General features: G+C 43.4%; 1 protein-coding gene across 5 annotated transcripts in view; it reads left to right on the top strand.

Moving 5' to 3' along the window:
- Positions 1 to 21,862, top strand: part of ADAMTS3 (ADAM metallopeptidase with thrombospondin type 1 motif 3) — a 126,621-nt gene that overhangs the window by 31,254 nt on the left and 73,505 nt on the right. For all 5 annotated transcript variants that reach the window (XM_069778321.1, XM_069778357.1, XM_069778328.1 and 2 more), the window contains one exon: positions 10,096 to 10,252. In XM_069778321.1, the coding sequence (XP_069634422.1) occupies positions 10,096 to 10,252 (157 nt within the window). The remainder of the gene's footprint in view (positions 1 to 10,095; positions 10,253 to 21,862) is intronic.

Raw genomic sequence — 21,862 nt, 5'->3', positions numbered from 1 at the left:
TCCAACAGGGAAAAAGAGAGAAATAAGAGGGGTGGGGGGAGAGCCCTGGAAAACATTTTCCAATTTCGTCAATAGAATGGTCAGAAGAAAGCTTTTTCTGGGAGGTAGCAGCTTTGTGTTGGTTTGACCGTTGAGTCCTTTTGCTGCGGTTCTGGCTCGGTCGGCATTGGTGGTAGGTGAAATAAATGATGATGCTAGCTGAAACTATGCGGGTCAGCACGAGCAACTTTCTTATTTTAACTTACCACACATGGAGAATCTTCTAAGAGATTTTGTTACGAGCTGAACGAGCGATGTGTGGCTTGAAGTGAGAATAGATTCAGATACCCCAATTCTGACACTTACGGATCCTGTACATATTTCTGCATTTCATTCTTAAGGCAGGTGTGGTAATTGATTCTTTTAGTTCCTGTGTAGGAAACCAGGGTGCTGGGAGTCCATCTTGGCTACACTTAGAAAACCCTGGTGGAAGGTGAAACCAGGCTTTGCATATGCAGTGTCCCTCTTGGTTAGATAGCACCTCACTTGGTCTTCATGAGAGAGAGCGATACGCAGCTTCTCTTGGTCAAATAAAGCACTCTTCTGCCCCCGCCACTTTGAAGAATGGAAGGGTTAAAAAAAAAAAAGGAAAAAAAAAAGATCTGGAGAAATCTCCAGGAGGCGGGGAGGAATTCCTTTGCATTTTTGCAAGCTTGGCCAATATGTTGCTGTTTGTCTTGATTCTTTCTCTGACTTGCTGCTGCCAGTATCCTGCTTCTCTTCCTTTCGTTCAGAAAGAACATGTCCAAGGACTCCGTTGCCAGCGCTGTTCCACTTGGAGAAACGTCTTGGGTGCGGAGCAGATGGCAGTTGCAGGAGGTGAGGCAGGAGGGCTAATACGTAGCGCTGACGAGACGTCGCCTGAGAGGCCCTGTCTTTTGGCACATGAAGGAAGAGTTTCCTTCTCTGTTTTTAAGGACAGATGCCCAGATGGTGGAGGAACCTTGTTCTAAGCAGGGTTGTTTCCTCTGCAATCCCTTGTAGCTGTCGTGCACGCTCGTAGAACAGTGAATTGTGTCATTTCACGGACTGAGGTGTATTTGTGCCCTGCTCTCCTGACCTGGGGTAGTTACGGCCCCTTTGCTCGCACTCGGGTGACAACTGATCTGAACAGTCGCGGGCTCTCAAAGTCTGACTGTACGTCTTGCAGACAAAACTTCCACTCTGCCCATGTTGGTTGCAGTCAATGGATTAAGATCTTATTCTTCTAAGTGAGCAGATTGATCCTCCTGAGCAGAGTCTCTCCCCTAAAACAGGGGTGGATGTCTTGTGCAGGCAGTTTTCCCTTTTCCCACTGAATTCTTAGCTGTCCTTGGACCGGAAAGTAACTGTTTGGCTCTTTCACACAAGCCTGCTTCCACACGTGTTCTGGTGAAAGCTGTTACCTTCTTCTCATTTCTGCTTCCCTCCTTGGTACAGTCCCACTAGATAGCCCGTTTTTGTTACTCCGTATTTGCGCCTGTATGCTACCGAAGGGTCCCAAGTTGGAACTTCCTTCCAGAGGGAAGGTGATTTTTGCATCCTCAGATCCTTACGCTTATTGCTGTTTTTTTTCTTTACGTAGCTTGCTTGTTCTTTACCGAGGACTGTTACTGCAGCCCGACTTCATACAGACAGCCTGCTACTGCTGAGCAAACTCTGGCCTGCTTATTAATCTGCTGCTTATGTTATTGACAACCTCCTCCATTGGGAGATGAATGTAGAGCCCTGAACGTGATGTTAAATTTCAATTTTTTAAGCTTTTAATCTCCCCAATTTCAAATCTTCACAGTAAAGACACAGTACGTGGTATTTCCAAATTACTCTCTGTTACAGAAGGGTGTACGTATCCTAAGCCAGATAAAAGGTGCCTGTAATACAAATGAAGATTCTCATGTTGGAGGATGCAGTGAAGCTGTATTGATCATGTATCCCTCACAGTGCAGTGTAATCAATTATGGGTTGGATGACTGACTTCTTTTAGATCGTCAAGTTTTATGTCGCGGGTACAGATAAAGCAGGTCTGTCATGTGTATTCAGCCGGAGCAGTACCATTTTGCTAAAAGCCTGTATAATGGTTAGTTGCAAGAAAGCTGGATCAGATAGGTAAACATTTCACTTTAGGACACCGTGAAGGACTTGGACTCCTTGTTCATTGGATTCAGTGTCGCACAAAGGCTCTGTGTCTTTATAAAAGCAACTGAAAGCAGGCAAATAAGGCATTTAATCTGAGAGCATGAGCTTTTACAGAGGCGTGCAAAGCTAGTCAGCGTGGTGTGTAGCATATCTGCATCCTCAGAAGAGAGCGGCGTTGGATGTTCATCCTCCGAAGACCCACATGAAGCACCGAGTGTGCCGTGGGACAGGAGTTTGCCGTTCTCCAGAGCCGACTCCAACCTACCGCGCCTGCTGTATCTAATTCGGGGCAGTGTTGTTTGTCCTCAGTTTGTAAAAGACGTGGATTAAATATGTAATCCCGATTAACTGCCAGAAGAGTACTTACGTACTGCTCCTAGTTTCGCTGGGAGGGGAGAAAGGACAAAACACAAAAATAAACAAAAAATTCAGAGTTTTAAAGTCTGGAACAAGTCTGGTGACAAAGGAGCTGGTTAGAAAAGCTTGAATAGAGCATAGAGAGCAGGTGTGGTGTGAGAAACAGTTTATCCTTGCAAGGCACATTCTAGAACGTGATCTCATTTCTTTCTCACCTAAGTAAAAAAGGAAGATATTAAAAAAACCCAAAACCAAACAAAAAAACAACAGGAAAAAGAAAAAAAACATGAGAGAGAGGGAGAAACCTGATGCGAGCAGCCTACAAAACCAGCTTGGCAACAGACCTGCTCTTAGTCTTTACACTTTACTCCCATGCATGCCATGTGGGTCTGGGAGCAGCCATGTCACAATTTGCAAATATTTCAATGTTTTATTTCTGATTTGCTTAAAGCAGCCTCACATTTTCAGTTCTCTCACTGTTCAAAGGTGGCTTAGGAGAAATAGCTGCTAATTAATGCCTCAGTTCCCCAGAGTATCACATCAGTGTTTTAAAAACTCTCTCTTTGTAGTACAAGGGCACTAAGGACAGTTTAGAACCGTAATTTATATTATTACCTTCTCTGTGGTAGATTCATTATGTCTTAAAAAAATGCAAGGTTTTCAAAATACAGATACCAGCTGAAATAAGTGCATACATGGATTAAAATAATAGATTGTGAAGATAAGTGCATATGTAGATTAAAATAATATCACAGCCACAAAAACATTGGGATGAAAGCATTTTTCACTGAAATAATTATTGTATTATGCACTCACTCACTGCCTTTAAGTCAACAGAGAGTAGTTGAACCTGTTAGGATTTAGCTATAATTCAATGTCATTCTACTTAAACATGTACATTTTTAGTGATATGAAAACAGGCAGCACAGAAGCCCATAGGGATGACGGTATGTTGAGCTCACTGTGATCGTGTCACTGGTGTCATCCTCGCTGGTGGGGCAAAGAGGGATCTCTGCGTGACTGCCCACAGTTTCAACTGGTTGCTCATTTACAAGTGGTGCTGGGGAAACGCATCCTGACGCTTTACAGGCCAACCTGAAAAACGGAGGACTTCTCCCACCGGTATCCTTGAAGGTTCTCTGTGTTTCCCCACCACCGCCAACTTTGCCCCCTTCTGACAGAAACCTAAACCTTGCTGGTTTGTGTCCTTGGGGAGCTGGCTGTCTCTGAGCATCGCTTGATGGAAAGGCGGCCAACAGCCAGTCCCAGAGCAGCGCTAGCTGGAGATTTGCAGAGAAAAAGGGAGAGCTAACTCTATCCTGGGAGGAGTTGGTGTGGCACTTGGTCACTGAAACCACTGTACCCCCTCTTCTCTTGCTCCCGCTTCCCTGCTGAGAAGGCTCCTAGGCTGGAGCCCAGGAAAGCGCCCAAGGGAAGAGTCACCGCGCCGTGTCTTGCTTGCTCTGGTCTTTCCCTTGGAGCCCACGTTGGCCGCTGCCATACGACAGAAACATTGGTGCTCGGTTGTCCCGGAGCCCGACTCCTCATACAGACTTTGCCTTATTCAGATTCAAAGACCTTTGCAATTCCTTTAGCGTCAAACCAGTACGCTCCGATGGTGTTAGAGGATCTCATGGCTCCTGGTACTAGAGCACGCAAATTCGGCTCTACTCTAAACGTGGGCTCCTTGAATCATTTTGGTGACACCTCTTCCGTTGTTGAGTGTTCTCTCCGAGCGTTGGTATACAGATACAGATGCACGTAATGTCTGCTTTCAGGTGACAACATGCCTGTAGTGTGTTTGGTTTATACCAGTATCTACGGATGGATCAGGTGTCCTACCACGCTAGGTGCTGGGCAGACACGGGTCGTGAAGACAGCTTCTGGTTAAGCTTGAGCTTATGGAGTTCAGTGAGAGACAGGAGGGAGCAGGTACAGACAGGACAGGAGCTGGCAAGGATAAGACGTGACTGATGAGTACAGTAGATAGAGGTCTCGGCACCTTAGAAACCTAACTTTCATCCAGCTTTTTTCACAGGCAGTTAAGCAAATGAGTGTTTTCTAGGGGGAGTTGCATGAGAAAAGGAAGCTTTCACGTGTATCAGAGGGCAGCAAGAAGGGACAAAAACCCAGAACTTGCGACAGAGGTGGGCAGTGGAGACCGGCATCAAAAACCGAGAGCGTTTACTGACCTAGTTGCAGTGGACATGAGTCGATAGGTAGGATGGGGATATTCTGTCGTAGGTTTATTCTGTAAAATAAATGCACTGTAGATTTTAGCAACCCCAACTATTTCCTACTCTCCAGTAAGACTCGGTGGCAAGTGTTAGCGGTACTTGACTTGATAATGGCCAGTAGTGTGACCCTGCTGCCGTGCTAAACAAACTCTTTCACTTGCTGACATTCGAGGGTGGGCTTTTCAAAACACACCTGAGAATTAAATGGCTTGCCCTTACTGCAAACCACTAGAAATGGGGCATTTAACTTCCTAAAATACTTTTGAAAATCCCACCCGTAATGTTTACTCTAATACCGAAGTTAAATGTATCCATTCTTAATGGTCACTCCACAGTTCTCTGTTGTGCTCTCTGAATGAATGGTTCTTTCCTCTCTCGCAGCTAATACCCCATGCATATTTACACGGAATCGTGTTCTCCCTTAAATGCTGTTGATTTTGGCTCAGTAAGTGATTCCTTAGTTTAACCTGCCCTTGTAGGTTATTTTCTCAAGGCTTTATATTGTTTGTAAGTCCCTTATTATTGTCTGCATCTTTTTGCATTGGAAAAAAAATACATACATGCCTTTTTCCAGGTTTTGCTTTATCAGCAGACTGTCCAGTAAAGAGTGCTTCGTTTGCTGTCCTCTGGGAAGTCCTCCTAGGTGGGCTGCCTGTGCCAGACTAGATTTGGCCTTGCTCCCAGTTACCTTTTATTATGAGCTCAGGCAGGACTTGCTCCTGCATCGGTTAAATTCAGGGGAAAGGTTTTCCCTCGGTTTGCTATGCACCATTACTTCTGGGTGGAGGAGGACAAAAAGAGCTGCGGGGATGAAACGTGTGAATGGTCGGGAGTCATTTAAAGACAACCGTAGATATTGGCGAGGTGGGTGCTCGCAAGGTGCTAAACAGACCTCCAGCAGGTTTCCCCTGTGTTACCCCTCAGGGAGGGGAATTTGCTGCCCTTTTCAAAATGGGAGAAAGGAGTCTGCAGGAAAGCCAAGAAGTTAATGCGCTTCCCCCGAGTCTCAGTCAAGGTTGAAATGGTGCTGGGAACAGGCGGGTTTATTTCCAGCCACCGTGCCACAAAGGCTTCTTTTTGCTTTTGGTAGTTTTGTTGTGTTCCCGTTTTCATGATTTAAGAATGATTAGGACAGTTCTAGATAAACTTCACAGAAGCCCAGATTTCAAACTGCATCCTTCAGTTGATGGAAATTTTGAACATTGTTAATTTATAAGAAAAAGTAGTAAAATTAATAGCATTCCAGGATTTCAGACTATGCTTTCCTGTATTGCTCCATAAATGTGCTTTTGTGGAAAAAAAAATTTCCACTACATACTTCTTTCTTGAAAATCCACCGCAGTCTTTTCTCCAAGTGAGCCTTTAAAAGTATGTGCTCTAAACACCTGCTTGCTTTTCTCTCCGGCTAGTGGAGAAGAAAATGCTGCGTTGACAGTAGAGTTTACAGTGAAGATTCACTTGAAAATGCACTACCTGCTTATGCCCCTCTTTCTCCATTAATGTGGAAAATTTCAAGCTCTTTTTATTGATGAAACTGGGGGGGGCAGGGAGTTGGAATGCAAAGCAAGCTGGATTCTGCATTCATGCTCGCCTCTAGGCTGTTAAAATGGACCAAAACTGTCCCTCTTAATTCTCAATCTAATTTTCCAATACAAGGGGAAAAAAATAATCAATAATAATAAAAATTTATCTGCTGTCATTTGCAACATGCTTTGTAACATAATACCACTGTAGTATTTTAACTCTTAGGTATTAAATGCCAGCCATGTTAACATTTGTGCTTTTTACTGTAGTGGTGAAGCAAAGCAAGGGTGGGTGAGTATCCCAAAAGTGTGGGCAAATTAATTATTCAAAAAGCATGTGAAACTTATTCAACATCTGCACAAGTGATACAAAATCATACCTTCGAAGGAAGCAAAGAGTAATACAAGGCTAAAAGATGTGGGAGGGATGAGGAACAAAGTAGGTGAGGAATGATGCTGAATAAACCCCGAATGTGTTCTGGTTAGTATGACCAATGTGCGCTTTTTCTTCTTCTTTTTTTAATCCGTGTTTTCCCTTCATCAGCCCTTTAGGTTTGGCCCTTTGACTACAAAGCCACAATGGCCTGGTCTCCACTGTAATTCTTCCTTTCTCTTGGGACTGTGGGGAACGCTGTTCTTCCGAAAAGCACATCGCCACATGTGGTAAATGGTCTGTGCGTGCAGCCTTCAGCTTGTGTGAGCCATTTGACAGCGTGTATTTTTAATTAAGTTCTCCGCTGTGCCGGGGGAGGTTGCGAGTCGTACTGGAGGTCAGATCATGGCTCTCGCGCTGGATCTGCGGGAGATGTTGCTCTCTAGGAACACGGTGTCGGTGACAACCGGTTGGAAATCCAGCCCTTTAGCTTCATTTGCAAATTTTGCAGAGAAACTGTGTTGCATTTGTTCACGATTACGGGCGTGAGTCCCCTCAATGCAGTTCAAATCCACTGAAATTGGTGGAGTTAGCTGCTACCGTGAAGACGAACGAAAGGTAGAGATGCACCTTACAGCTGTATAAATAATCATCCATAAAAGCTGTTTTAAAAGAAAAAAAAAAAAAAAAGGTGGGTATGAGATACAGTCTGACTGAAGAGGGATCCAGCTTGGAAAAGGGACGGGACCTGATCTGTGTGTGATTCCAGGTGTGTGCCAAGGCAAAGAGACTGCTCTGCATCTCCCGACGAAAAACCCGGCGTGTGCTGCGGTAATTGTGCCAGATTGCAGCAGGCTGGGAGCGGTGTAGGTGTAGGTGTAGGTGCCGGTGCCGGTCCCTTCTGCCAGGTGTGTTTGCAGGGAAAGGTCTCCCTGAATCGATGCCTTTTATCTCAGTAGTTATACTTTGTGAATTAGCTTTTTTTTTCCCCCCCTCGTGATTAGTTTTGCATGATTAGGTGAAAAGGGATGTTCACTTTGGGTACCGTTCCTCCTAATGAGTAATTAGACTTTTAAAATAGCAACTGTTTCTGTCTCATATTAATACGGCCGGGTTATCCGCGTCAGTGAATTAGGAAGGAGGCTTTTGAGGAGCAGACAATGAGTTGTGGCTGAAGGGGGGTGGAATGTGTTAGGTCTGTCAAAGTGTTTTATGGAGAGTTGTGAAAATGGAAACTGTACTTGATGCTTGCAGATTATTCTTATATGCCTTTTACAGCAAGGCACACCCATTCTCAAAAATATAATGGTGGCTCACTCTTTGTAGTTTTAACACAGACAAGAAAAAGCATACACGTTGAAGCTGGGAAGTGAAGCCAAGCTTCGCTTTTGCACTGAGCACTGCTTTTGGATAGAACTGCTTTCAACTCACAGGCAACAGCTTCGTAGAAAATGGGTTGTTTACAAAAAAATCTTTATGCCCAGATGAGGTCTACACCAGTAACATAGCAGCTGTAGGTACGAAACTTAGTTTTGCTCAGAAAAATGGCAAGCAAATAAGCCATTCACATGCAAAGGGGACTTGTTAATTCCCAGTGTAATTATGTGTACCAGCCACATGAAAAACTGACTCGTGACACTAACCTGAGTTATTCCAACCAAAAATCTCGCTTGTTACTGCTACTCAAGTAATGAAAACAAAGGAAGAATGTAGTATTTAGATTTAGGTAATTTAGCCAATATTTGAAGAAATTCATTAACTGAAAAGTTGAGTGTAGATGTAAGAAAACACACAGAGCATGGGAAGCTTGTGGTGAAGTACTGTTTATGACATTTTGAATATTTTTATTAAAATATTAATTTTTACAGTGTCATATATCTTCACAATTTTCTCTACTTGTATTTGACAGATTATCTAAGCTTGGACTATGGGAATCCCCATTTGTTGCAAAAAAAAAAAACCACCAAAACAAACAGAGACAAAACCTGTGTAGCATTGCCATAAATAAGTTTGATGGCATTCAAAGCTGGAGTATAGGACTGCAACTGTACCTCCTCCAGCGGAGCTGCGGAGGCCCTGGAGCAGTTTGCAGAGCTGTCAGGATTGTCTCCTTTGGGTTTGGGGTTTTTTTGGTGGTTTTCTTTTGTTGTTCATGCTTTGTATGTGTCTATGGTTGCAGCAAAAGCCATAACTGTAATTTCTACATTACATGTAGTGAAATCCTCGGTTACAACGTTAGGGTAACTGAGCTCTCTTGCAGGAGTTTCTTTGGTTTATGGGAAAAACCAATGCATCGCTCAGCTGATAGCGAGCAAGCGGCAGCTGTAACTGAAGGTATATCCTGCCCTATTGTATATACATACATATATATGTACAAGACCTCAGCTCACCTGTGCGACCAATGCGGGTGGGATGAGAACGGGAGGTTTCGCACGCCTTGCTTTCCAGCTGAGCAGAGCTCGCGCCTCAACTCTCGAGCAAAAAAGTTTGCAGGAGTCTTACTGCAGGTTGGCTGTGGGGCATTTGCTGCACCACGTCAGACATGCCAGCCGACATGATGTTCTTGCATGACCAACGTGATCGTTCGGCATGAGTTCTCCTACACGATATTCCTGCTTTCGCTGGCTGTGCTGGAAGTTTAGTCTTGCTGCCCTTAGATAGAAGCAGGGTTTTTTAAGTGACTGTTTCCTTGAGTGTATTGCCAGATTTCCTTCACTGTTATTTACCGTGATTTATATTCGAGTGCCAGCAAAAAAATCTTTCCTCCTGAGCATGAGTCTCTCTTCCCTTAAACTAGACTTAAGCAGGTGTGACTTAGTCCAGTGAGTTTAATTGTGGTAATCGCTGGGATAAATCTGCCTTGTCTGCAAACCTGTCCCACAGCTTTTACAGGTGGAAGACATAAAGGGAAAGGGGTTTGAAGAACTGTCAATAGCTACATAGTTACAGGATGGAACAGTATGTGTTCATTTAAGCAGGAAACCATATGGCTTCTGCTGGTTTTAATGAAGCACAATGAAGGGCCTGAGCCATAAGGGGTTCAGAATATATATGGGTTAAGGATTAGCAGAACATTGCAGTATGCGATGCTCAGCGTGCCATGCTTAGATTACAAAATAGGTGTGCATAACATACAAATGGTCAACTCGTACATGACTTAGGTCTTAGTTGTGTTTTTGAAGGGGTGATGTATCTCATGCATATACAAGATCTTCTCTTAATGCCTTTGAACAGTGGCCTCAGCCAGACGACCATCCCCAGAGTGCAGAGGGATATCACCTCTGGCAAGAAGTCCGTGCAAAGGAAACCCAGCGGTAATTTGAGTCTTACAGTACAGTAATATGCTGAGTGTTTTATGCTTTGCCCCTCTTGATATTTGTTTTTAAAGCATCAGGACAGCTCTTCAGGCTCTCAAATGACATGTTGGTGTGCTTTCTCTCTTCCTCACCAGGCTGGAATGATAAGAACCGATAAGGATGAATACTTCATTGAGCCTTTGGAAAGAGGAAAGCAAATGGAAGAGGAAAAGGGAAGAATCCACATGGTATACAGGCGATCAGCTGTAGTACAACATCCCACCGATATGCTCCCTGATGTCCATACGGAAGGTACAGTACCCCTGTGTTGATTGTTTACAAATCTATTCCAGGTAACTTGAGCCTATGGTAGCTTTTGAAAGCAGTAGTTTTGACTGAGCAGTTTGAAAAGAAAACGTTTAAATGTTTTGCTGAAATTTGCTGTCAGAGTCACACATGCAGTTTGTCTGCCAAGAGCAGCGCGCATGTGCTTCCATCTAGGAGAACAGAACTCAGCCACAAAGTGTTCTTGTTAAGAAATGTTGCAAAACGCTTGGTTTTTCCTTCCTTCAACCAAGGTCAAATTTTATACTGACTGAAGTGGAAACAAGCCTTGAGCTCTACGTAAGTTGGTAAGATGTTGTGGGACATGAGATGTCAATAGAAATACTCATGTGACTTTAATGTTCTAAGTTGTTATTAAGGCTCGCCTATCCATACAGCTTCTGTTTAAAGTTTGGGTCCTGTTTCTTTCTGTGTAATAGCTAAATTGTGCCAATGACTGATACTGTTTTCCTCCTACTACTGGTTGCAATTAATGCAGTTTGAAGGCAGTTCTCTTGATCCGATATATTTTGACATATCCAAGGATTCCCCTCCATCTTGAAGATAATGTGGTTGGTCCATCTGAGAATAATTATTGTGTAGTTTAATCCATTTCCTTGTATGTTTTTCCACCCCTTTTAATATTATACAATCCTTACAAGACAACACATTGCATAGTGAATGTTGAGGTTTTTTGACGCTATGGGCTGAGGATGAAAGAGCAGCTCTATTCCCCTTCAGTGCTCTGCCTTGTTTTTCAACATCTCTCAGCTTCTCAAATTCCTATTTGTACTTTATGCTTACATGTTCTTGGAACTTAAAAGGGTTTGAGAAGAACAACAACAGCTATATACAACACACAGAACTAGACTTAGATACAAATATTAAACAGAGAGAAATCAAGCAGTCCCTCGTTGCCAATCCTCACAGACTTAAATTATTTGGTGTGGTTTTGGAATTCTGCCTCTGAAAAAGCAGGTAGGAATTGACAGCCATTTCAAATAAAATCCTGTCAGGCTTTCATTAGTCTTTCAGAAGGTAAGTCCATGCTGCCGACTGCAATATGGCACAGCGGTATCGCGGCAGGCTTGGGAACCAGCAGCAGTCCCAACCATGCAGGCTCTTCGATCTGGCTTTTCTCCAAGACCTGTGCTGCCAAAGGTACTTTGCTTTTGGTACCCCAGCAAGGTCGTTCAAATCTAGCTCATGCATCTCTGCTGTGCGATTGACTGAATGGAGCTAAATAAGCCTTTGTGGTAGTGGCAATGGGCTCAGCGCTATGTTTCTGCGTTGAAACCACTTGGTCAGATAGGCTGGCAGACTCAGACCGTGGTTAGAAACAGCACGTACTTGACGATGGACCTTCTGGGTCTGCTTCAGTGAATTCAGCATCTCTTTCCTCTACAAATTATTCAGGAATTTCTAAATCGCAATTCATAATATATGAAGATTAGCAAGACAGTAAACATCTAAATGGTGAGTCCTACCTCAGAATCTTTGAATGTTGTCTGGGATTTGGTCAGTCCTTTGAGGATCTTCATGTCTTCAGCGCCTTCCTATCTTTCGTTTTGTCAGAGGGAGCACTAAAGGACAGCAGCTGCCTTCGTGTAAGTCACAGCGATGTTTTTAGTTAGTGTCAAAGCCGTGTGTCTGCAGCTGATTTCTTGTTTATCAAGCACTGCAGATCAAAAAGGCTTGTTTCTTGTAGATCGCTTTATTCCATTCTTTGGCAGAGGGGATGTGTTTCTGTGATGCTGTGCATTGTTATTTTAGCATTTGTCTGGAAAAGATCGATGCAGTATGTAATACAGGTCATCTTGGCAAGTGGAACCGAGAACCAGAAAGGTGGATATGGATACCTTGAGGGCATTCAGCAAGGAAGGAGCATCACGAAAGGAGCCAGAACTTGATCAAACATAGACAGACTAAGGGAACTTGCTGCATCCCATATAATTCTGAGAAAGGTACAGCTTTTTATTTTAAATGGAAGCAGAGGGTATGAGAGAAGAGAGGTGCTTGTGTTTGCCGCTTGATTACAAGGCTTGTCGGTCCTGTCCTGAAACAGCGGAATGTATTGTGATGTTCCTGGGAGCGCTCTGAAACCTGGCTGCTGCTCTAGAGAGCTGGGCTCTGCAGATCCCTGGGTCTCCAACCTGTTCTGCCCCTAGAAAAAATGAACAAACCTGTGGCTATGGTACAGTCCAGCAGTCTGTGTTCATGGTATGCTCTGGTAGGTGTTTTATGTAAAATGTGCCGATTAGGGAACTCAACCCAGGCTCTGTCTCTTTATTGTACTTTCTGGGACCAGTATTTTCACACTTAGTTTCTATCCTTTGCAAGACAGTTGTCTTCCCTCCCCTTTCTTGCATACTTTGACATGCACATTGAAGGAAAACTGTTCACCCACTTTTGTACCACTGTGTTTACAACTAACTTGTTGATATGTTTTTAATTTAAAGTTCCTAGAGTAATAGCCACAGATTTGTGGATCGCTCGTGTGTAACCATACCTAGCTGAGAGTGCCCGGTGATGTCTGGGTATGGTCCAGTCCTGCAGAACATCCAGCTTACCGTGGTAGGAAAATGGGGATGTTTTATACTTCCTAGACTGCTGCCATTATTTTAACTGAGCTCTACTCCTGTAAGACCCCCAGACCATTCCATGCCAAAAATTTATATTCTTTGGTAAAACTTTACCTACCATGAAAGAATTTCCACTACAAAATAGAAAATGTTGCATGGCTTTTTTGGCTTCCGTATTTATGTATTCTGGCACTGTCTTGGTTTTGCTGATCAGTTAGGTCACTTGCTAATCTGTAAGGTCATTTACAACATCAGGCGAGTGGTGCTTGCATGTCCGTATCTGCGCCTGTTGAGCTAAACCAAATGTGTGAGTCATATTAAAGTTTGTCTTTACAGAAGATTTTTAACCTCCTTTCTAATGGACTTTATACACAGAAGAATTCCCCTTGATTATTGCCTTGCCAAACAGTTTAATGTACTAGAAAAACTGCTTTTTTCTATAGCTCATTTTGGGTTTAAAAGTGGCCAGAGAACCTCTCAACAGCCCGTGTATAAGAGCATTGGCTGATCCTGGCACAGATAACAGTATGGCCTGCCTGCGCTTCTGTGAGAATGCCGTACATGTTGCAACTACTGTTGATATCTTGAACTTTCTCCTAAGAGGGTTTCTTAAAACGTGTTAGGTGAGCTATCTTCTAGAGGGGAGCTTCCATTGGTCTTTAATTTTCAGATGTGTCTAAAGCTCTCCACTTGCCGGTGTGTTGTGGAAGCTGGAAGGCTTTCTGTTCCTTTCTGTTTTTCAGAGAAGAAAGTTAGATGGAGGCTGGCTAACTTTCCCTCCTGGTCACTTTTCAGCTGCAGTGATTTCTTTGCTTTTAGCCACCTTTCGTTGTCATTGACTAAGCCCTGTTACTGACTACTCCCGATTGGGTAAAGCCTGATCTTTATTGTACTATGATCCTTATTAGATAAAGTAGACTGTAGTCTTGTCTGCAGTGTTGTTTGGTAGTTCCACCTTGGCTCAGATTAGGCACAACAAAGGAGTAAGTTATATTGCCTTTGTCTTTATGTCTTCAAGATGTTTTCTAAGATCCAGGCATGATCAAGGTTAAAGCAAGCTACCGAAGCCCGTGGAGCCTGAGGAAATGTTTGGCCCATGTGATGGGTTAACGTTGCGGCTCTTCTAAATAAATCAATGGTGACGGTTACTCATGTTCACGGGAAATCTCTCCGATTTATTTTTGACATTTTAAAGCTTTTATGCACATTTGAGTTGAGGAAATAGATCTGGTTATTACGCCACGGTGAAGCCATTTGCAGTGGTTAAGTAGTCTGCTACATATAGGTGCATGAAAATCCTTCTCGATGTTCTCTGCCCCTGCTCCCCACCACACATGCCCAGCGCCCAGACAAGAGGCAGAAAAGCAGAATACAGTCTGCTGGCGGTTTAGAAGTTCAGCCGCATATTTAGCCAACGTGGACAAGAATCCAAGGTTTCAGTACTAGATGACAAGATGACTCAGTGAACTAGATACTAAGATAAAAAAGTACTTAAAATTGTTGATGTCAGTGAAGTTGTTACAAAAACTGGGAAACGTTGTGTAAAAGCCTTCCTCCACAATGAAATAGGACATACTGTGTTGTGTTCTCTCTACAAGAAGTCAGTTTTATAAGCTGCTATTGTCATGAAAGTTTCCAACTCCAGCTATGCGGAAGAAGCTTTCAGTCTGACAGGACATCTGGTGTTCCTGCAGGATTTCATAAAATTTGGGAATTTGTTGGACATTTTTCAAACCATCTGACAGAATGAGCGTAGCTCTACGTCAAAAAAACTACCACGTGAAGACCAAGGTTTTAGCAATGATCGCGATGTAGGGGAGCATTTATTGGTTCATGTACTCTGTTCTCATAGAAATGAGCACACATATATGATCTATCTACTTCTCTTTCCTGTTTTTCTTTATTGCGGTTATTTGTGATGAAGTTTCAGCGAGCTTTCTTAGAAAGATGGGAACCAGGAATCTGCATTTCTGGGGCAGATACTGGGATGCCTCAAGCTCTACTGGATAGCGTGGCTTTAGCCTTTCCACTTTTGCAGCAACATAACCGTACCCCTGAAGCAGCACCCTGTGCTGATTCCTATTTACGGTATCCATGGCTATCCATAGCCTCTTTAGGGAATGACGGTGTATGGCATGCACTGCCCTATTGTTTTCATCATTTGCTTTGTGTAGAGATTGGTTTCCTTAGAAGTGCATCGCATGAAACACTCAGGAAATTAGGTGGGAAATCCTGCCTCATTCATTTGAGGAATGCTGTAGGATTACAAACCCGTTAACATTTATGGATAGGCTTTGGTATTCCTTCCCTCTGCATGTCTGTGCTAGGAGGAGTGCTGGGGAGCTTCTGCATCTTTGCACACTGAAATGCTTACACAGTCTTTTTTTAAGTACTTTTTTTTTTTAACTCTTTTGTTAAGCATAGGGAAGAGCCCCTCAAAACACTTAGCAGAAGATGGGAAGCAATGTGAATATTTCAGAGAGAAAAGTGAAGTGGTAAGATAGCAGATGCTTTTTTTTCTTTAAATTTTTTCTTTTTAATTTCATCATCTCTCAAGTTAAGGAGCTAGGAGAATATACCAGAGGCTGAGCCTTTAAAGAGATGGTGCAGATATCCTTTCCTTTCAACTGGTGGGCGCCTGTTGTTCTTTGTGTCTGTGCGCACCCAATTTAGACTCCTTGAAGGAACCCTTCATTAATTATTGCCTTTTTATACCTCACGCTTTTCAGTCATTCTGGTGTGAATATGATCTCTTGCGTATAAATGGCCCTGAATATTTGGTGGTGGTTTTATGCTTATAAAATGTCTATGCTCTCACTCCGTGGTATCAGGGAAATGTGCATGATTTTGACAGACTGGTGGCAGGAGTGGCTATTAGTATTTCATGGGTAATCTATCTGCTAATTCAAAGGATCTAGTTTTACTGTATTTCTTGGAACCTGATCTTTCTTCTGCTAAAGCGAGGCAACGCAGGGCCCTGCAAGGGGTAGTAGGTCCTGACCAGTTGATGTTAAAATCATTTAAAAAAGCAACAACCTAATGAGTACCCGCAGTCTCCGTTGCCCTGGGTAAGCCAGGTTTGAAGTGCTGAGCCTGGGTTAGTTCTTCTGCACAGAGGAAGCTCTTTCTCTTCTGCAGGATGGTAGCCAAGGCCTCCCCCGGGAAGCCCCCGCTATTGAAAACCACTTAAACGTAGTAGGATGTGACACGGCATCAACAAACGTCAAGTGGATATCTCCCCTGGGAACAGAGAAGACTCTTGATTGTTCTTCCTTGCAAAGAACTGGGTCAGACAGGAGTCACGCAGAAAACCATGTGAAAACTGGTCAGCTCATAATGTCTCGTGTAATCATAACCCAGAACAAGAATACTCATACCACATTTTCAGAAAATGTGTACTGTCCCAATTTTTGTCTGAATTTGAGAAAATGATTAAAAATTTGTATCTCTGCTCGGAAGTGAGGCGGAATCAGCCATCATGAACCTGGTAGGAGAATACGAATGAACAGGTACCTGCTTACAGCAAGTGACAGCAAGTTTGAGATGGGCTGCTCAGCCTACAGAGGTCTTTCTCCCTAGGCTTGGTAGGAATATAGAGAAATAGGTAGCACTCAGGATTTCATAGAAATTCCCAGCTATTGCAGCATGCTTTCGTTTGACTTGTGCTTAAGGAGAAACACAACCCAGAAATGCGTTTATTGACAGCGGGGACTTGGCAGCCCAGCAATCTTAATGAATCTTTTCAGCTTTGGCAAAGGCAATAGATGCAGAGGGAGGAGGAGGAGGGTTTTTTTCCACAGGCAACAGCCTCTGACCATCCATTAATCCGGCAGAATGAAAAGGGGGGAGCTCCTAGTTTGAGCTATGATGGATTGCCGTGTTTAACCTACCAAACGGTTATCGTTAGACTGAAATGAGTGAGCTGCTTCGAGAATAACCCTGTTCTGAAGTGTTAGTACTCTAGCATCGTCCATGTCTGGTACTGTATCATGAAGGCAGTTTATGCGAGGCTCTACACTGTTTCTGAAAATATTTTAAGTAGTTGCTATACCGTAGAAGCTGTATGAAAAGCTCTGTTGCTTGGCATCCCCTGCTCACGCGGACGTACCTTGTGGGGCAGCAGTTTGCAGGATGCCACCAAGCAGCTGCTCTGCCGTAGCATTTGCCTGCTCCATAGGGTCACTCGTCTCGGGAGCGGAAAATGCTCTGCTTGCTGTGTGAGTGTCGGTGCTCGGTGAGACGGCTGTGCTGGGCCAGGAGGAGGGAGTAGTGTGGCTTCTGAGACTTTTCTTTTAAAGACACTGGACATTTGTTTTTAAACATCTGGAATGAGCATCTGGTTAGGTATGGTCTGGGAATCCTATCATAGGGCAGGATGATCTCTAGAGTTCTTCATGGGTGTAAATATGCACAATTGTCTCCTAACGGCTTTTCCATATCAGATTGCCCTGGGATGACTTTTTGTAAGCTCGACTTCCCCAGTAATTTACGTCTTGATCCTAAAGACACTGTACATCTCTGCTTCTCATTTTAGTTGAGTACTACAGGTACTCGCGACCGGTGTTCACGTCGTGAGTGTTATTCCCAAATAACATTTGTTAAAGAAAAAATATTTACGCTTAAGGGCAAAAAGAAACAAAGATCAAAAGACTCCGTACTGGGGGTGAGGGATCTGGGGGACACAGAGCAAACGAGCTGTGCATACAAAGCTGAAAAAAATAGAAGAATGTATGAGGCTGTCATGTTAAAATATCATTTAACTAAATCTTCAAGATTTTATCACCAGAATAGCTTTTAGGAACGGAAAGAAGTGCTCTCCGGACAAGCCTGAGCTGGAAGGTTTTGAAAGCAGGATGATGATATTCTGTCTGGACAGGATGAAAAGAATCTGTTCTCCTTTGTTAATAAGCTGACAAACATCACCAAGCTGTGTGATCATTAACCTTATTCCTTGAAAGCATTCGAGGAACAATAGAAACAGGCAAAGAACTGTAGAGTTTAAAATCAAATTTGCACCCAGGAGGCCGCCTTTGCAAGTTCTGCCGAATCAGGCTCACGAGTATGGTAAAATAAAATCCAAATTGTATTTCTCAGAAATGTAAAAGCCTGATCCAAGTCCACTGGAGTCGGTGCGAAGACTCAGATTTACGTCAGTAGGCTGATGAGGCAGGTTTTGGACCATATTCTGCTTGAGCTGATCACAATGAGTTCAATTTATCTTTCCTCCTGGTCATTGATTTATTATTTTTTTCCATGCACTTTCTTTTCATATAGTATAATGATGACAACCAACCTTAAGCTTGGAGGTTACACAGCATGTTAATGTTCTCAAAGTTTTCCTATTTTATCTTCCTCTTCACATCATGGTATTATTTTTAAATGACAACCAATTCACCCAGAGAGCACTTCAGATTAAAGTATTTTTGTAATTACTTCCTAACAGTGGGAAACAAGGAATAGGAGCCTTTATCTCCCAGCTTCCTTTCAGAATTTTCATTTTCCCTAAAGAACCAAAGTGCTTGTGTGGCTGATGGGGTTGCCATGGCACTGGGTTTGAGTGTCTTTGTCCCAGGTGGGAAACATGTAGGAGGAAGAAATGATTTGGGAATTGCTCCTGGTTGCCTGGGAATGAAACCCTGGAATAGAAGGTAGAAGAATGGGAAGACTATTGCCTGCTTCGGAGACCTCCCTCAGCACTTCCCCAGGCACATTAGTGTTTCTCAGAGACGTCGTCGTGCCAGAAGGTGTCTGAGCTCTTTCTCAGCAGAATTTCTCATGACCTGTGTTCTGATGGAGGATATTTTAGATACGGCAGAGCGCACCACACAAGTTTGTGCACCAGTAATAGCGGGAAAGATGGAACTGATTTCTGTGGAGACTTAGTACACCACATTTTGTAACATGCTCTGTTGCAATATAGGCATTCATGTGTAAGTTGTATTGGTGGCGATAACCTGTGTATGTACTTGTCTAAAGACATCCTGCCTCTTAATCCAAAGCTGCTAGAGCTTTTGCTTTTAAATCAGCCACTTTCTATAAAATTGAAACTTAATAGCATTCATAGAAGTTCTTGATTGAATATTGGTTTGTGGGGTTAGGGTTTTTCTTTCTCTTCAGGTAACAGTTTGCTTAATCAAAGGAAAGGTGGTCAACAAAGTACTTTTCAAACAGGAACAGCACAGCATGGGACAAAGGAAAAAATGAGTATTGGTGATGGGTGTATTTACAATACATGGGGAGAAAAGAGAAGGGATCTGAGGAGGAGGAGAAGTGGGAGGAAAAATAATGAGAAAACCATCAAGCACTTTTAGAAGTGGAAGTAGATGAGTAATATCTTTGAGTGCAATGGAATTACAGCCCTCTCCAAGGGTTTGAGCATCAGTTTGCACCACAGATGGAAGTGTGCTCTATGCCTGGTTAGGCATAGCCTGAGCTAGATTTAACCTCCCTTGCTTGGACATCAGTATCAGTGGAATCAACTGATAATTGAAAAATACAACCAAGAAGCTATGTGCGTTACCGGGCTCTGCAGAGCCACTGTTGCTTTGGTCTCAACCCAGAGTGTCCCCTGGTGAACATGGCCCGGGGTGCGTGTCCTCCGTCTGCTGTTGTACTGAGGGCTAGCCCACGATTAGGTTTCAGATCTGCTTTCTTTGCCCTCAGAGTTCACAGTTGGGTTTGGCCCACTTGTCCTCAGGTGGAGTTTGGGATTCATCTCGTACTTGCAAAGTGTCTTTGGTTTAGTATTTCCTGTCTCTCCTCTCTTTTTTAATGGTATCTGTCACCGGAGACATACAGGGAGACTGGACAGTTGGGTACGGAGTTGGCTTGGTGAAGTGTTTTTCCTCCCAGTCCAAGTCAACTCTATGTTGTGTATTTCCACTAATGTGCTGGGCGGTGCAATTTAGCAATTAGTTGCCAGAGGTCAGTGATGAATGCCAGTGCTGTCCTGTGTGCAGTTATTTACATCCAGCTTCAAAAAATAAAAACATTCTAATTCTTCCCTTAGATGAGCATCCAAAACTTGTGACATGAGTGGAGAAAAATTAAGGTCCTTGTCTGTAGACCGTGAATTAGGTACTGTCTCCTGGGACATTTCTCAGTTGCCTTTGTGCCCCTATCTGGTCTCTATGGCTCAACGTTTCAGAGAATCAAAGCACAGGAACTCAGCAGTTGTGTTTTCAGTATTTCCAAGGATGGAGATCCCACAGCCTTTCTGGGCCCCTGTCCCAGTGTTTGATTATCCTCATTATGATTTTTTTTTTCCCCCTCCTATCTAACTGGAATTTCCCTTGTTCCAACTGATGTCCATTACCTCTCATCCAGTAGAAACTTTCTGAACAGTAATGATCACTGTGTCCGGAAATTCAGTAGGCAGTGAGGTAGCTGGGTGTTTCCTGGCAGATTCACTATCCAGCCTCGACTTTTCACAATCGATTTAATAATTGCTCTACATTAAAGGTTGAGTTAATATACAAAAAGCATTAGCATGAATCATAACTGGGCACGTTAGACAACAGGGCTGTAAAGTGTAGGTAGTCAACAAGTGGAGAACGTAATCTGCTGTAATCAAACAGGAGGTCTGTGGCAAAGCTAGGAATAGAAACACGTTTGCTACAAATGCTCATCCCTCGTTCTGAAAAAAGTTGTAAGAGTTAGTAAGATGTATTGAAATTATATTCAAGGTACATCCAAGAAATTATATTAACGAGATGCACCGCTTTAGACCTGCTGTACTGCTTGTCAGTGAGCCCCCGTGGTAACGAAGCTAAGGGTCAGGGCGATGCAGTGCTTGGGGAGAGTCCCTTCATGGTAGCCAGATAATTATAAAATTAAATGTAAATATAAGATCCATAGTCTGTGCTGTACAGGCTTTATCCTGTTTGCTCTGCAATGCGTATGAGTAAAAGAAAACCCAGACTTCATAGCTGAGGAAAAACTTGTAACATTTTTTTAAGAAAGAAAGAAACTTGAGCAGGAATGGATCAAAAAGTGCTAGAAAGTGACTTATGCGCTCCGTCTATGTCAGGGAGGTTGCACTTACCTCCCTGCGATGGCAGTAGGGACATCCATCTGTTTAAGTCGTCTTCAATTCTTGGCAATAACAAAGGAAAATTATTCTTAAATAAAACCAAGGATAGAGGCTTGATTCCAACCGCAGGCACCCAAAGCCAGAGTAGTAAAACACACAGAAATCTGTATGAAGGGAAAACTGAAAAAATGGAGAAAGATCAGTACATGCAACTTGCAGCCACTCCAAGGCTTATACAGTTTCCCAGTAAAAACTCCTGATGCCCCCAAATTACATAGGAAGAAGAAAACTTTCAACAAACAGTGGTGATAACAGACAGCAGAGATTTTTAAATATTCTGTAAGCAGTTATTCCTATGCGAAGGGAGCCCATTTTGTTTACAGATTATGTTCTTGAAGTAATCTCCTGAGAGGTGAAGACATGCCAAGGTAAGGACGCCCCTTGTGCCCTGTCAGCATAATGGACAATTCCGCTGTCACGTCAGAGAGGAGCATCCCACGGGACTCACCATTGCCTCTGACGGATAAGGAGATGTTAAACCCTGCCTGTGGTACTTGGTCTGTGATGGTAAACACCAACCAGCACTCTGTGTCTTCTCCCCAGCTCAACAGTCACCAGAGCTGGTTCCGTGATACGTGTCAGCTCCGAGTAGGTAACTAACTGGAGATGATGCTTTTCAGAGCAGCCCGATTCCCAAAATGAGATTCATAGTGTTGGCTAAACATACAGTGAAAGAATAAGCAGCTCTTGCCGAGATTTCCTCTCTGCTGCCAATTGCATTCCCATTGTTTGAGGTGGAAGGCGAGGAGAAGCTTTGAAGGGAAGGATAATGTTATTACAGGTATACGATAACCGTCGGAAGTGCTGGACAGCATCGCAGAACCGAGCTCCCCAGCTCGGATGAGAAGTAGCTCGTGTCTGCCACCGAGTTCGATGCGAAAGGTGCACTTGAGATGGTTAAAAATGCTTTGAAGCTGGCTGGGT

Source organism: Haliaeetus albicilla, chromosome 1, assembly GCF_947461875.1.
Source record: "Haliaeetus albicilla chromosome 1, bHalAlb1.1, whole genome shotgun sequence".
NCBI lineage: Eukaryota > Metazoa > Chordata > Aves > Accipitriformes > Accipitridae > Haliaeetus > Haliaeetus albicilla.
This window is presented reverse-complemented; position numbering and strand designations above follow the sequence as displayed.